The sequence below is a fragment of the Phalangium opilio genome, unplaced genomic scaffold (genome assembly GCF_054372755.1).
Source record: "Phalangium opilio isolate 3A_F unplaced genomic scaffold, DU_Popi_V2 ptg000369l_1, whole genome shotgun sequence".
Lineage (NCBI taxonomy): Eukaryota > Metazoa > Arthropoda > Arachnida > Opiliones > Phalangiidae > Phalangium > Phalangium opilio.
Window position 1 is genome coordinate 49231 of NW_028324232.1, and position 17579 is coordinate 66809.

Genomic DNA, 17579 nt, shown 5'->3' on the forward strand with positions numbered 1-17579 from the left:
AAATATTTAAGCAAAACGTGAACAAACAAACCCCTCCATAGGAAATGCATTAGACCCAATTTTGCAGGCTCGTAACTGTGGGTCTAGTAGAGATACGGGGATGTCCTTTGAGTATGTTATAGTCCAATTTGTCCCCCATCCAACCATACTATAAACTTAGGGCTACGACAAACATGGGCCAAGTAATTAAGCAAAACGTAATCGAACAACCCCTCCATAGGAAAAGCGTTTGACCCAATTTTGGAGGCTCGTAACTCTGGTTCTAGTAGTGATACGGGGATGTCCTTTGAGTATGTTATAGCCCAATTTGTCCCCCATCCAACCATACTATAAACTTAGGGCTACGACAAACATGGGCCAAGTAATTAAGCAAAACGTAAACGAACAACCCCTCCATAGGAAAAGCGTTTGACCCAATTTTGGAGGCTCGTAACTCTGGTTCTAGTAGTGATACGGGGATGTCCTTTGAGTATGTTATAGATCAATTTGTCCCCCATCCAACCATACTATAAACTTAGGGCTACGACAAACAGGGGCCAAGTAATTAAGCAGAACGTAAACAAACAAACCCTCCATAGGAATTGCATTAGACCCAACTTTGCGGCCTCGTAACTCTGGGTCTAGACGTCTAGTAGAGTTACGGGGATGTAAATAATGTGACCTTGACACAAATGTTCGGATAATTATAAAGGTCTTTACATATCCCAAGCAAAAAAAAAAAAAAAAAACTTCGCGGTTTCGAACCTGTAGACTTCCGGGAGTGAGGCGGATATGATAACCACTGCACTACAGATATGTCCTGATGTTTGATCGAAAATACAGGCCAAATATTTAAGCAAAACGTGAACAAACAAACCCCTCCATAGGAAATGCATTAGACCCAATTTTGCAGGCTCGTAACTGTGGGTCTAGTAGAGATACGGGGATGTCCTTTGAGTATGTTATAGTCCAATTTGTCCCCCATCCAACCATACTATAAACTTAGGGCTACGACAAACATGGGTCAAGTAATTAAGCAAAACGTAATCGAACAACCCCTCCATAGGAAAAGCGTTTGACCCAATTTTGGAGGCTCGTAACTCTGGTTCTAGTAGTGATACGGGGATGTCCTTTGAGTATGTTATAGCCCAATTTGTCCCCCATCCAACCATACTATAAACTTAGGGCTACGACAAACATGGGCCAAGTAATTAAGCAAAACGTAAACGAACAACCCCTCCATAGGAAAAGCGTTTGACCCAATTTTGGAGGCTCGTAACTCTGGTTCTAGTAGTGATACGGGGATGTCCTTTGAGTATGTTATAGATCAATTTGTCCCCCATCCAACCATACTATAAACTTAGGGCTACGACAAACAGGGGCCAAGTAATTAAGCAGAACGTAAATAAACAAACCCTCCATAGGAATTGCATTAGACCCAACTTTGCGGCCTCGTAACTCTGGGTCTAGACGTCTAGTAGAGTTACGGGGATGTAAATAATGTGACCTTGACACAAATGTTCGGATAATTATAAAGGTCTTTACATATCCCAAGCAAAAAAAAAAAAAAAAACTTCGCGGTTTCGAACCTGTAGACTTCCGGGAGTGAGGCGGATATGATAACCACTGCACTACAGATATGTCCTGATGTTTGATCGAAAATACAGGCCAAATATTTAAGCAAAACGTGAACAAACAAACCCCTCCATAGGAAATGCATTAGACCCAATTTTGCAGGCTCGTAACTGTGGGTCTAGTAGAGATACGGGGATGTCCTTTGAGTATGTTATAGCCCAATTTGTCCCCCATCTGACCATACTAAAAACGTAGGGCTACGACAAACAGGGGCCGAGTAATTAAGCAAAACGTAAACAAACAACCCCTCCATAGGAATTGCATTTTAGACCCAACTTTGCAGCCTCGTAACTCTGGTTCTAGTAGTGATACGGGGATGTCCTTTGAGTATGTTATAGATCAATTTGTCCCCCATCCAACCATACTATAAACTTAGGGCTACGACAAACAGGGGCCAAGTAATTAAGCAAACCGTAAAGAAACAAACTCCTCCATAGGAAATGCTTTAGACTATACTTTGCAGGCTCGTAACTCTGTTTCTACTAGAGATACGGGGATGTCGTTTGAGTAACTCTGGTTCTAATAGACATAGGGGGATGTCCTCTGAGTATGTTATAGTCCAATTTGTCCCCCATCCAACCATACCAAGAGCATAGGGCTACGACAAACAGGGGCCGAGATATTCAGCAAAATGTTCGTCAACGTATGGTATCTTCTCACCTTTATTTGCTATGTTACTTATGATTTTAGCACTGAACTTTGTAGGCTCATAACTCTCGTTCTATTAGAGATACGGGGATCTCCTTTGGATATGTTATAGTACTCTTTGCTCCCCATACAAGGATACTTTAAACTTGAGGCTACCTCAATATCGTCGTCAACTTATTTTTTGTCTCACTTATTGTTAGGAGGTTACTTTTGATTTTTGAAAATAAACTTTGCAGGCTCGTAACTCTTTTTCTAGTAGAGATACGCGGATGTCCTTTGAGTATGTTATAGCCCAATTTGTCCCCCATCCAACCATACTATAAACTTAGGGCTACGACAAACATGGGCCAAGTAATTAAGCAAAACGTAAACGAACAACCCCTCCATAGGAAAAGCGTTTGACCCAATTTTGGAGGCTCGTAACTCTGGTTCTAGTAGTGATACGGGGATGTCCTTTGAGTATGTTATAGATCAATTTGTCCCCCATCCAACCATACTATAAACTTAGGGCTACGACAAACAGGGGCCAAGTAATTAAGCAGAACGTAAACAAACAAACCCTCCATAGGAATTGCATTAGACCCAACTTTGCGGCCTCGTAACTCTGGGTCAGACGTCTAGTAGAGTTACGGGGATGTAAATAATGTGACCTTGACACAAATGTTCGGATAATTATAAAGGTCTTTACATATCCCAAGCAAAAAAAAAAAAAAAACTTCGCGGTTTCGAACCTGTAGACTTCCGGGAGTGAGGCGGATATGATAACCACTGCACTACAGATATGTCGTGATGTTTGATCGAAAATACAGGCCAAATATTTAAGCAAAACGTGAACAAACAAACCCCTCCATAGGAAATGCATTAGACCCAATTTTGCAGGCTCGTAACTGTGGGTCTAGTAGAGATACGGGCATGTCCATTGAGTATGTTATAGATAAATTTGTCCCCCATCCAACCATACTATAAACTTAGGGCTACGACAAACAGGGGCCAAGTAATTAAGCAGAACGTAAACAAACAAACCCTCCATAGGAATTGCATTAGACCCAACTTTGCGGCCTCGTAACTCTGGGTCTAGACGTCTAGTAGAGTTACGGGGATGTAAATAATGTGACCTTGACACAAATGTTCGGATAATTATAAAGGTCTTTACATATCCCAAGCAAAAAAAAAAAAAAACTTCGTGGTTTCGAACCTGTAGACTTCCGGGAGTGAGGCGGATATGATAACCACTGCACTACAGATATGTCGTGATGTTTGATCGAAAATACAGGCCAAATATTTAAGCAAAACGTGAACAAACAAACCCCTCCATAGGAAATGCATTAGACCCAATTTTGCAGGCTCGTAACTGTGGGTCTAGTAGAGATACGGGCATGTCCATTGAGTATGTTATAGTCCAATTTGTCCCCCATCCAACCATACTATAAACTTAGGGCTACAACAAACATGGGCCAAGTAATTAAGCAAAACGTAATCGAACAACCCCTCCATAGGAAAAGCGTTTGACCCAATTTTGGAGGCTCGTAACTCTGGTTCTAGTAGTGATACGGGGATGTCCTTTGAGTATGTAATAGATCAATTTGTCCCCCATCCAACCATACTATAAACTTAGGGCTACGACTAACAGGGGCCGAGTAATTAAGCAAAACGTAAACAAACAACCCCTCCATAGGAATTGCATTTTAGACCCAACTTTGCAGCCTCGTAACTCTGTTTCTACTAGAGATACGGGGATGTCCTTTGAGTATGTTATAGCCCAATTTGCCCCCCATCTAACCATACTAAAAACTTTGGGCTACGACAAACAGGGGCCAGGTACTTAAGCAAACCGTAAAGAAACAAACTCCTCCATAGGAAATGCTTTAGACTATACTTTGCAGGCTCGTAACTCTGTTTCTACTAGAGATACGGGGATGTCGTTTGAGTATGTTATAGCCCAATTTGTCCCCCATCCTACTATACCAAAGGTTTGGGGTTGCGTCATATAGGGGCCGAGAAATTAAGCGAAATATTCAAAAACATGCCATAAAAATAGCGTCACACCCAACTTTAGAGTCTCGTAACTCTGGTTCTAATAGACATAGGGGGATGTCCTCTGAGTATGTTATAGTCCAATTTGTCCCCCATCCAACCATACCAAGAACATAGGGCTACGACAAACAGGGGCCGAGATATTAAGCAAAATGTTCGTCAACGTATGGTATCTTCTCACCTTTATTTGCTATGTTACTTATGATTTTAGCACTGAACTTTGTAGGCTCATAACTCTCGTTCTATTAGAGATACGGGGATCTCCTTTGGATATGTTATAGTACTCTTTGCTCCCCATACAAGGATACTTTAAACTTGAGGCTACCTCAATATCGTCGTCAACTTATTTTTTGTCTCACTTATTGTTAGGAGGTTACTTTTGATTTTTGAAAATAAACTTTGCAGGCTCGTAACTCTTTTTCTAGTAGAGATACGCGGATGTCCTTTGAGTATGTTATAGCCCAATTTGTCCCCCATCTGACCATACTAAAAACGTAGGGCTACGACAAACATGGGCCAAGTAATTAAGCAAAACGTAAACGAACAACCCCTCCATAGGAAAAGCGTTTGACCCAATTTTGGAGGCTCGTAACTCTGGTTCTAGTAGTGATACGGGGATGTCCTTTGAGTATGTTATAGATCAATTTGTCCCCCATCCAACCATACTATAAACTTAGGGCTACGACAAACAGGGGCCAAGTAATTAAGCAGAACGTAAACAAACAAACCCTCCATAGGAATTGCATTAGACCCAACTTTGCGGCCTCGTAACTCTGGGTCTAGACGTCTAGTAGAGTTACGGGGATGTAAATAATGTGACCTTGACACAAATGTTCGGATAATTATAAAGGTCTTTACATATCCCAAGCAAAAAAAAAAAAAAAAACTTCGCGGTTTCGAACCTGTAGACTTCCGGGAGTGAGGCGGATATGATAACCACTGCACTACAGATATGTCCTGATGTTTGATCGAAAATACAGGCCAAATATTTAAGCAAAACGTGAACAAACAAACCCCTCCATAGGAAATGCATTAGACCCAATTTTGCAGGCTCGTAACTGTGGGTCTAGTAGAGATACGGGGATGTCCTTTGAGTATGTTATAGCCCAATTTGTCCCCCATCTGACCATACTAAAAACGTAGGGCTACGACAAACATGGGCCAAGTAATTAAGCAAAACGTAAACGAACAACCCCTCCATAGGAAAAGCGTTTGACCCAATTTTGGAGGCTCGTAACTCTGGTTCTAGTAGTGATACGGGGATGGCCTTTGAGTATGTTATAGTCCAATTTGTCCCCCATCCAACCATACTATAAACTTAGGGCTACGACAAACATGGGCCAAATATTTAAGCAAAACGTGAACAAACAAACCCCTCCATAGGAAATGCATTAGACCCAATTTTGGAGGCTCGTAACTCTGGTTCTAGTAGAGATACGGGGATGTCCTTTGAGTATGTTATAGCCCAATTTGTCCCCCATCCAACCATACTATAAACTTAGGGCTACGACAAACAGGGGCCGAGTAATTAAGCAAAACGTAAACAAACAACCCCTCCATAGGAATTGCATTTTAGACCCAACTTTGCAGCCTCGTAACTCTGTTTCTACTAGAGATACGGGGATGTCCTTTGAGTATGTTATAGCCCAATTTGCCCCCCATCCAACCATACTAAAAACTTTGGGCTACGACAAACAGGGGCCGAGTACTTAAGCAAAACGTAAAGAAACAAACCCCTCCATAGGAAATGCATTAAACTAAATTTTGGAGGCTCGGAACTCTGGTTCTACCAGAGATACGGGGATGTCCTTTGGATATGTTATAGCGCAATGGCTGTACTCTTCTGAAACTACTTTTTTCCGATTCCTCGCATTAAAATTAATCAGAAGCCGAAAAAATCAATTTTATAAACTCCAAAACCGAAGGTTGGCAGACGCATGATTAATCTAATGAAGAGAGACTCTGTTGAAGTCCGAGATGGAACTCGATTTTTCGCAATTTCAATTTTCGGTTATTTTTAGTTTTCCATCGAAATTAACTTAATTAATTAAAATAAATACACTTAATCTGAATGATTAAAACCTCCTGAATCCGATGGTGCCAATCGCGGTTCTCTACGACTAACCGTTAATTAACTACGCAATTAAACGTGTCGAAACGCAGCCCGTTTTTTCAGTTTTCCTTCTTTCCAACGTCTTTTTGCCTTTCTTATTTAAATTTAATTAACCGATTCTGACGTAGAAAGTTCTAAGAAATCGAATGAAAGTTGTCCCAATATCGCCCGACTAACGGTTCATTAGTTATTCCGCTAATTAAGACGATGTCCGTTCCAAACTGTGGAGACTCCCTGTACATTCTTGTTGACGATCATTAATTAGAGTTAAAACCTTAATTATCTTCATTTTTAAAGGAATATTTTTATTGGATATTGTCACGTGACCCGTTAAATATTGAAAAATCAGATTTATATCTTTAGGAACGAAGGTTTAAAACTGATTATTAATGTTCCTGATTTAAATTCCACTGATTTCGATGAAACTGATTTGGATTATATACTAATTTCGACTGATTTATCCATTTACAATCTCCCCGTGTTTTTGCCGCCATTTTGGAAAATGGCGATAATTTAATTTGCGAGATAGGGCTCAAACTACGAACGCGATCTCTACGGATTTCTCGCGTTGGATTCCCCATCATTTCTCTTCGTCATTTTGTAGATAATTTTACGTACAAAATGACGAAGAGAAATTTTCAAAATTCTTTATAGAATTTGCGTAATTTCACTTTTAAGGTTACAAGTTCGAAGGTCGACAGTCCAAAACCTGTCAGTTCTACGAACTCAAAACCAACTTTTTCGGATTTTTCGGCCTCTGTTTAGTTTATACAATTTAATTTAAGCGAAAAATTAAATTTAATTATGGTTGAAAATGCAAAATAAAAATTGAATATAAAAATGACAGAAATCTCAAATTCAAAAAACCCGGCCGGCCAGCTACAAGTACAGACGGAGTAGCTATTTAGTTTGAGCGAGAATGGGCATATTCATGGCCGGAATATCCTTCTTTGTGTCGTTACTGTCGTCGTGACGTCGTAATCTATAAAAAATTCGGAAAAATTATTGGTAAAAATTATAATGCTTTTAAAATTTTATTGTTCCGCGCTTATTGCCGGTCCTGTTGGCGGCTAGGCTTCCTGCTTCAGCCTGTCTTGTTTACAGGGATGCCATATTGGGCTGGAAAGCCGCCAATTGGGCTTTTTCTAAAAAATATTGGCTGGAAATAAACGGGTTGGCTGTTGGCTGGAAATTGGGCTTGTCGGGGTTTTTCTTTGGCTTTCTGTACTTAAAATACCGCGAATGGGCGAAGATCATTAGAATGCCCAAAAAACTGACAAATGGTACTGTCAAACCATTTGTGTAGCTTATAATTCGTCAATTTATGGTTAAATAAAGTGGTTTCATTTTGTTTTGGGTTTTAAAAAAGGTGTCAGTATGTAATATGGATTGAAATTTCTAAAAGATAAACCAATCCCAAATTTTCACGATAAATTTTTGTCTTGTTTTTGGGCTGGATTGTTTAGATCTTAGTCAGTTTTTGGGCTTCTTTTCGAAACACCGATTGGCGGTTTTTTGGTTTGGGCTTGTTCCCAATTTGATTTTGGCGGGTTGAAGGTTTTCAATCTGGCATCCCTGCTTGTTTAGAAGCCTGGGATGAGTTCCGCCTTTTTGCTCCTGAATTAAGTTCGACATCAATTAATTTTTCCGATAAAATACGCGATAATAGTATATAATTTCGGCATAAATAGTTTTATTATTTCTTTAAAATCAAGTAATTATCATTTTTGTATTTTGTACTTGAATTTAAAACTGATTTTTAGGCTGATAATGATCCTACAGTAACAGTTTTGAGTTTTGACAGTTAGGCCTTGGCTACAAATTACCGGGTGTATTTTTGAAATTTAAATAAATTAAATACGAGTTATTCTTGTATTAAATTTAATTTGGGTTTAAATAAGGCGGCTCTTCGTTGATTTATTTCGATGTGGAAATCCACCGCCGGTCATACAACCACCGCCGCGCCAGTTGCCAATAATGCGGGTGACGATGACTGGGAAACGGACCCTGATTTTGTGAATGACGTGACGGAGGAAGAACAGCGTTGGGGTTCGAAAACGGTGGAAGGATCGGGCAGAACGGGTGGAGCCATCGATATATCGGAGTTGAGAGCTCAAGTCACTCGAGACGATGCCAAAATTAAGAAGGAAATTGGACCCAAGTCTTCCTTCGGATACGGAGGCCAGTTTGGGGTCGAGAAGGACAAACAGGATAAAGCCGCCGTTGGTTGGGATTATAGAGAGAAGACTGAGAAACACGCCTCGCAGAAAGGTAAGACAATCTTCATTTTAATCCAGGCAACATTCAATTCAACTCTCTAGAGCCTTTTCTTGGCCCTTTGCACATTCAAAATAGAGTAATGGCAGCCCTCTGCCTTCGACTGTATTAATCTCTATGGGGAAATAACATGGGGTGCCATTAGTCTATATATATCATCATTTATTCAAGGTTAATTATAGCATAATTAACTACATTTAAGGTGCGGAAATTAATTAAAACACATGTTTTTCATGTTTTTCTATATTTTACCCTTCATATTATTGGTTAAGGTAGGTTAGGTTGGGTTAGGTTGAGTTGGGTCGGGTTAGGGTTGCTTATGTTAGGTTCTGTTATATTTTTATATATTTTGTGGTATTTGGTGGCTAGGAAGAAGGAACTGGTCGGGTGGTTTTTATTGTCATGAAAATATTGAATAAATAGTTTCCGCGACTTAAATGTAATTAATTATCATATAATTAACCTTCAAGAAATGATCAGGGTTCATACAAACCTGGAAAACCGGGAAAACCTGGAAAAATCAGGGAAATAAATAGTTGACAAAAACATCAGGGAAAATTCAGGGATATTACAAATTTCTAGTAAAATTCAGGGAAATCAGGGAAATTTGCGTCAAACAGGGGCCGAGGAATTAAGCGAAATGTTAGTGAACATTCTCCCTCCATAGGATTAACATTACACTATACTTTGGAGGCTCGTAACTCTGTGTCTACTAGAGATAAGGGGATGTCCTTAGGATATGTTATAGTCCTCTTTGTCCCCCATCTAACTATGCTAAAAACGTAGGGCTACAACAAACAGGGGCCGAGTAATTAAGCAAAATGTTCGAAAACATGCCATAGAAATAGCGTCACACCCAACTTTAGAGTCTCGTAACTCTGTTTCTACTAGAGATACGGGGATGTCCTTTGAGTATGTTATAGCCCAATTTGTCCCCCATCCTACTATACCAAAGGTTTGGGGTTGCGTCAAACAGGGGCCGAGAAATTAAGCGAAATATTCAAAAACATGCCATAGAAATAGCGTCACACCCAACTTTCGAGGCTCGTAACTCTGGTTCTATTAGAGATACGGGGATGTCCTTTGAGTATGTTATAGTCCAATTTGTCCCCCATCCAACCATACTAAAAACTTAGGGCTACGACAAACAGGGGCCGAGATATTAAGCGAAACGTAAACAAACAACCCCCCTCCATAGGAATAGCGTTACACTAAACTTTGGAGGCCCATAACTCTGGAAAATTCAGGGAAGTATGTGTGGGGGGGGGGGAATACCTGGAAATCTCAGGGAAATTTGGTTTCCTAAAGTTGTATGAACCCTGATGATATTTATTAGAGAAACTGTATTTAAAATGCGCGAGCTAAAGCTTTAAGTTTTTCCCTAGAGGCTTTTCTTTTTGGGGTTGACCCGGTTTTGCCCTTGACCCTGTGACCTTTGGCAGACGCGCGCGGTGTGTGGGAATAGCCAATCAACTAATCCCACACAGTCACTCGTACCCCTTGGACAGACAAGATAATTAAATTGAGATAGATAGGTGACACATTTTGCGCGTCAATGTCAATAGTGATGGGCCTGTCAAGGTTAATTGGATGAGGGACGAAAATAAGCGAACAATTCTCAATCTCGGCCTTAGTGACCCCAGACATCCGAAATAATTAAACAGAATTGTAGAAGCCGTTAACTTTTATCTAAATGGAAAAATTTAATTAACTTGTCCAAGGGGTACGAGTGACTGTGTTTGGCAATAGTTCCCGCGCGCTTGTATTTTGCGTGTGCCAATAGTATAGCGGCGCTGTTAGGATTGCCACACCCACTCCCCCTTACGCATTTTGCGTCAATGTGACAATAACACGGTGACTGTTGCCACACACACGCGGAAAATGCGTAAGGGGGAGAGTGTGGGGCAATAGCGCGGTGACTATTGAGGCACTGTCTGGCAAGAGTCACCGCGCTATTGACACACTCTGGCAAGAGTCACCACAATATTGACACACTCTGGCAAGAGTCACTGCAATATTGACACACTCTGGCAAGAGTCACCGCAACTATGGTGTGTTAGGATTGCCACACACCATGAATCTATATAACTATGAATATACAGCTGCGTTAGGCTGTCTAACCTCTCGATAAGGTTTGGGCGGGGCTTAGCGAAAGGCGACATCAGTCACGTGTCTGCTAGTGTTAGGAGCGGGAGAAGGGAGGGGGAGTCCGGGGGTGTGTAAATTCGAAACGTCACTCATCTTGTCTTGTGATTGGCTACGCAAAACGCGTCAAAGCTAGGAGGGTAACACCCAAACCAAATCGACATGATAGAAGGGGCATATGATAGAGCTGTATATTCATAGTTATATAGATTCATGCACACACTCACTCCCCCTTACGCCTTTGCGTGAATGTGGCAATTACGTGGTGACTTGCCACACGTCACATTGCTTAGTCATAGTCCTTTAAGCCCAGACATTGCGCGTGCGCGTGCCGCAACTCGCTGCCTGACCCGTTTTTATATCGTTTCTCTCGTCGTTTTTTTTTTGTTTTGACCTTTGACCTCCGGTGTAGATTACGCTTCCGGTTTTGGCGGTAAATACGGGGTTGAAAAAGATAAACAAGATAAAGCGGCGCACGGATGGGATTATAAAGAGACCGTAGAGAAGCACGCTTCCCAAAAAGGTCAATAATACGTTTTTTGCCGGGCTTATGTTTTTTGGTGGGCGGGGCCTTGGTTTCATTTTGTTTTGACCTTTGACCTCCGGTGTAGATTACGCTTCCGGTTTTGGGGGTAAATACGGGGTGGAAAAGGACAAACAGGACAAAGCGGCCGTGGGATGGGACCACAAGGAGAAAATAGATAAACATCAATCGCAAACCGATTACGCTAAAGGGTTCGGGGGCAAATACGGACTCGAAAGAGATAAGCAGGACAAAGCCGCCCTGGGATGGGACCACAAGGAGAAAATCGAGAAACACCAATCCCAAACTGGTAAGCTAAGGGGGCGGAGCGCGACGCCGCGTCTCCTTAACATTTAATCTCCGTCAAAGGTCCCCCCGAGAAGCCCTATTCATTCATTATTACCGTTACCGTCGCCGTTTAAGACTATTCTAAAGGTTTTGGAGGGAAGTACGGCGTCGAAAGCGACCGCAAAGACGCCACCGCTCACGGTTGGGAAGAAAGAACGGAAGCCCAAATGCACCCGTCTCAAAGAGACATGAAAAAGGGCTTCGGAGGCAAATTTGGAGTCGAAACGGATCGGAGAGATTCCTCCGCTCACGGTTGGGAAGAAGAAGAAACGCCGACGGCGACGGAGAGAGAACGTCCCAAAGCCAAAACAGCCGCCGCCGCCACCGGGACAGCAAGCTCTTTAAGGGCCAAGTTTGAGAACATGAACAAAGTCGAGAATGACGAGGTACGCCCCCCACCCCAACCCCCACCCCCATGCACCCAATCAAATCAGATCATTTTTAAAAAGTCTTTTTCTGGGAAAATTACAAATAAATGTCAGCAGGTTAATTACAGGGGTCATACAAACTGGGAAACCGGGAAAAATCAGGGTAATAAATAGTTGACAAAAACCTCAGGGGAAATTTCCAGGGGAAATTCAGGGAAATTTCCAATTTTTAGGCTAAAATTCAGGGAAGTTTGCGTCAAACAGGGGCCGGGTAATTAAGGAAAATGTTCGTAAACATACCCCTCTCCATAGGATTAACATTACACCATACTTTGGAGGCTCGTAACTCTGGTTCTACTAGAGATAGGGGGATGTCCTTTGAGTATGTCATAGTCCCATTTGTCCCCCATCCAACGATACTTAAAACATAGGGCTACGACAAACAGGGGCCGAGATATTAGGCAAAATGTTAGTCTCCTCCATAGGATTTGCGTCACACCCAACTTTGCAGGCTCATAACTCTGATTGTACTAGAGATAGGGGGATGTCCTTTGAGTATGTCATAGTCCTATTTGTCCCCCATCCAACCATACTAAAAACTTAGGGCTACGACAAACAGGGGCCGAGTAATTTAGCAAAATGTTAGTCTCCTCCATAGGATTTGCGTCACACCCAACTTTGGAGGCTCGTAACTCTGGTTCTACTAGAGATACCCGAATGTCCTTTGAGTATGTCATAGTCCTATTTGTCCCCTTTCCAACGATACTTAAAACTTAAGGTTCCACCAATCAGGGGCCGAGTAATTATAATTACCAACAAATAAGGGCGGGTTAATTACTAGTAAATGACGAGCGCGCGGGTTAATTAAAATTTGCTGTTGGCGTCTGTAGATGGTGAAGCGGGCTGAAGGTGAGAGAGGGAGGCGTTTGGCCAGAGAAGAGAAGGAGAAGGAAGAAGCCAAGAAAGCTGAGGAAGAACGCCAACGCAAATTGCGAGAACAACAAGAACAAGAACGAGAGTGTGTCCCCGCCCCCGAGCGGGAGGGGGGCGAAGAAGAGGGGTCAATCGCCATCCCCCCTCCCGAGAAATTCGCGGGGGCCGTCAGAGTCATTAGTCCAATTGCGACGCCTTCACCCGAGTCACCCCCCAAAGTGGGCGGCAACGCCCCCGACCTCCTGGTGCCTCATCAATTCCCTGAAAGCGCAACAACAACAGCAAGGAGCTTACCAGAAATAGTCACCAATCAAAAGCAAAACCAGGAACCAAGTAAGCCTTGGCGAGTGGTGGGGGGATTCAAAATGGTGACATCTTTGATATCATTTATTAGAGGATGAAGTTGAGGTTGAGCAAGAATCAGTAGTCAAAGCCCAAAGAAGCCAATCAGCAGATGTCCCTCTTAACGGAAGTTCCAAACTTCAAGCCATTGCTCTGTACGATTACCAAGCTGCTGATTATGACGAGATATCATTTGACCCTGATGACCTCATAGTCAACATTGAAATGGTGAGTGTCCTGTCCCACTTACGGGGGTCCCCCCCATGCAGCCCCGCCTCCTTTTTGGGCACCTCCCCCCTGCAGCCCCGCCCCTTCCTCCTGCAGGCCCGCCTCCTATTTGCCCCCTCCCTGCAGCTCCGCCTCCTTTTTCCCGCCCCTCCCCGCCTCCTTTTGGCCCCGCCCCTTCCCACCCATGCAGCCCCGCCTCTTCCCACCCATGCAGCCCCGCCTCCTTTTTGGCCCCCACCAATTAATTTAATATCAATTAATCTAATTATTAATTAGATTGATGAAGGATGGTGGAGAGGAGAGGATAAATTGGGTAACATTGGCCTTTTCCCCGCTAATTACGTTCAATTAATTGAACAGTAATTAATTAAAGTACACCTCATTCCAAAGGCGTTAACCGATTAAAATTAAAACCAATCAGAATTAAATTTCCTTTAGCTTACTTACTTATTAATCATTCTATAAAAATTATATATTAACTAATTATAAAAAATTAATTTTTTTAATTAATATTTAAATGAGTAGAGAGCTTCCACTTAATAATAATAATTCTTAATTAATTTTATTCTAAATTAAATTAAATTATCATTGATAATTTTCAATAATAATTTAATTAATTAATGGTTGATTAAAAATTATAACGCGGTAATTAATTAAATTTTTAATTACCGGTTTATTACAAATTATAATTCGGTAATTAATTTAATTACTGTAATTAAAAATGATGATTCTGGTTTTTGTACAGTTTGGAGAAATTTGTATTAAATTTGTACAAAAAAAACAATGAATATGAAGCAAATTTTAATTAAAAAGGCATAATTAATTATTTAATTAATTAATTAATTTTATTTTTCAAATGACTTAAATCAGGAATACTAACTATAATTAGTTTAATTACTAAATATAAATGACAGAGTGAATAATAATATTAATTTCTATTTTTTGGAGGAGAAGAGAAACACTAGGTTGTATTTAATTAATTAATTAATTTAATTAAGATTAATTAAATTAATTAATTAATTAATAAGTAAGAGATGGATTTTTAAAACTAGTTTTTTTGGGATAGGCGGGTCTTCCGTGAATGTCCAGCATAACTGGACCAGTGTAATAACGCCACAAAATACTCGACCCCCTTTTCAAGTGACCCTAAAATAAATTTAAAATTAATTAATTTTTTTTTATTAATTGGTGGGGTTAATTAATTTGAATTAAATTTAATTACAATTTGACTAAGATGACTCCAACAATCAGTCCAACCAATGTAAATTGGCATATTAGGTGGCATTCCAGCCGCCAAACTTGAATTAATTAATTAATTATAAAATCATTAATTAAAATTAATTAATTAATGATTGAATTTAATTTAATTAATTTTTTTGTTTAATTACCCGCAATTATTAGTAGCCATGACGTTGCATACAACCGTGAAGGGGTAAGTCAGAGCACTGGCCACATACTGGAAATATAATTAATACCCTTAATTAACATTAAATTTAATTATAAAACGTATTTAATTTAATAATTCTATCAAAAAAAAAATAAATAAATTCCAAAATAATAATTAAAACTAATTAATTAATTAATTGAAAAATAAGACAATTAACTGCGATAATCTAACAAAGTTAATTAATAGTGATTTAAATATTTTAATCACCATTAATGAAGTTCCAATATAACTCCTCAAAACTTTCTCTTCGACAATATAAGTGTTGATGACGAATGTTGCCACTTGAGCAAACCAGAGAGTCAAAACTTCACCAACCATACGTGGAATTAATCCCCTTTAATTAATAAGGAAGAAAAAAAATTAATCCCTTTTAATTCATTTTAATTAATGAGGAAATAAAAATAATCCCCATTAATTAATTTTAATTAATAAGGAAAAAAATTAATCCCCATTAATTAATTTTAATTAATAAGGAAAAAAATTAATCCCTTTTAATTAATTTAATTAATAAGGAAAAAAATTAATCAATTATAATTAATTTAATTAATAAGGAAAAAAAATTAATCCTTTTTAATTAATTTTAATTTAATAAGGAAAAAAATTAATCCCTTTTAATTAGTTTAATTAATAAGGAAAAATAATTAACCCCCTTTAATTAATTTTAATTAATTTTAATTAATTTAATTAATAAGGAAAAAATAATCCCCATTAATTAATGTTAATTAATTTAATTAATAAGGAAAAAATAATTAATCCCCATTAATTAATTGAATTAAGAAGGAAAAAAATTAATCCCCATTAATTAATTTTAATCAATTTAATTAAGAAGGGAAAAAATTAATCCCCATTAATTTTAATTAATTTAATTAATAAGGAAAAAAATTAATCCTCTTTAATTAATAAGGAAAAAAATTAATCCTCTTTAATTAATAAGGAAAAAAATTAATCCTCTTTAATTAATAAGGAAAAAAATTAATCCTCTTTAATTAATAAGGAAAAAAATTAATCCAATTTAATTAATAAGGAAAAATAATTAATCCCCTTTAATTAATTTAATTAATAAGGAAAAAATAGTTAATCCCCTTTAATTAATTTAATTAATAAGGAAAAAATTAATCCCCTTTAATTAATTTTAATTAATTTAATTAATAAGGAAAAAATAATTAATCCCCTTTAATTTAATTAATAAGGAAAAAATTAATCCCCTTTAATTAATTTAATTAATAAGGAAAAAATTAATCCCCTTTAATTAATTTTAATTAATAAGGAAAAAAACCCATCAGACTAAGAGTATTGATAGCATTTAGAGGGGGAGGCGCCTCCAGGGTCCCCCTGTAAATGGCATCAATACTCCTAGTGTAAGCAGCTTACACAAAATATCCGCGAATCCCCTCTTCTTTGAAGACGTGATAAACGGAAGGAAATAATCCCCGGTAGTTTTCCTCTCGACCCACAAACTGGGCCATTGTTCGAATTGTGATTACTGCCATTAACATCGAAATTAATTAATCCCGATTCAATTAATTAATTAGGGGGGGAGGGGTTTATAATGGTACCATGGAAAGGATGGCTAGCCAAGACGGCAGCACATCTTGACAATGTGTCCTTGAGGGTGCGTTTCAGGAAGCGTAAAACCCTTTCCTCTTCCGTTAATTCCTGTTCCTCTTCTTCTTGCTCGATGTCCTTCTTGTCTTTCTTATTGTCGTCTAATTGCGGCAGTTGTTCCATAACGGTGGAATACACGTAACCAGTTACTAAATTGGTGCATATTTTTGGACCCAAACCGCGATAAAGACCAAAGAAACCATCGACGGCTTTGATGTGTTTCACTGCGCGAGTAATTACCCCCTTTTTAATTAGATTTATACCGTTAATTAATAATTAATAAATTAAAATGAACTGACTGTATTGCCATGCCCCCGGTAACGCTAGAGCTGGTCTTCCAAAAAGCGTAGTTGTTGGTCTAGGTGGTAATGGTTCGTGGCCGATCTGGAGTTTTAAATCGTTTTCGGGTTATTTTAAAAGTATTTAACATTAATTAATTGCTTAAATTATTAATCGTGTTAAATGTGACGTTTCGTTTCGTTTCGTTTCGCCTTTCGGAGGTGTCAGGCGGTTAAGCCTAACGCGTCGGGGACGGGTCTGATCAAAGCGAGCCGAGGCTTAGCGGTTTATTTCGATTATAAAGCGTATTATTTACCTGTATAAGAACTTTAACGTATTCGAATGGATGGGAAATTGCCGCGACGGCGAATCGACTTCCAATTTCCAACCAGGGAATCCTAGATTGCAATTCTTGACTTTGAAATGCCGAATTTGCATTCGCGTCATTGCCGTTCGCCGCCATTTTAACTTTTCTTTCAGCCAGGATGAAGATTCCCCGAAACTCGTGACCGTGATTCGATATCCTAATCATTCACGTGATACGTTTTAAGCCAATAAGAAATACAGCCACCATGGAGCAATATTAGAGGTAAGGTTTTTGAAAACTCCCGTATTATTACTCCGTAGGAAATGAAAATTAACGAGAGTAGTGTCGTCTGCTAGAGCTTCTGATTA

General features: G+C 39.3%; 2 protein-coding genes across 2 annotated transcripts; one reads left to right on the forward strand and one right to left on the reverse strand.

The window, feature by feature from the left end:
* The first annotated feature begins 7967 nt into the window (after positions 1 to 7967).
* On the forward strand, positions 7968 to 15354 carry LOC149597160 (uncharacterized). The gene is made up of 8 exons (XM_089861210.1): positions 7968 to 8123; positions 8311 to 8680; positions 11244 to 11354; positions 11443 to 11664; positions 11778 to 12088; positions 12961 to 13336; positions 13398 to 13573; positions 13850 to 15354. Exons 2-8 carry the CDS (start codon positions 8335 to 8337, stop codon positions 13934 to 13936), a joined length of 1629 nt encoding a protein of 542 aa, XP_089717336.1. The 5' UTR covers positions 7968 to 8123; positions 8311 to 8334; the 3' UTR covers positions 13937 to 15354.
* On the reverse strand, positions 14393 to 17404 carry LOC149597161 (mitochondrial carrier homolog 2-like). Its single transcript, XM_089861211.1, has 8 exons — positions 17221 to 17404; positions 16925 to 17009; positions 16577 to 16849; positions 16392 to 16503; positions 15228 to 15354; positions 14962 to 15029; positions 14796 to 14871; positions 14393 to 14719 (listed from the first exon to the last, which is right to left on the reverse strand). Exons 1-8 carry the CDS (start codon positions 17365 to 17367, stop codon positions 14594 to 14596), a joined length of 1014 nt encoding a protein of 337 aa, XP_089717337.1. The 5' UTR covers positions 17368 to 17404; the 3' UTR covers positions 14393 to 14593.
* Between the last annotated feature and the right edge of the window lie 175 nt (positions 17405 to 17579).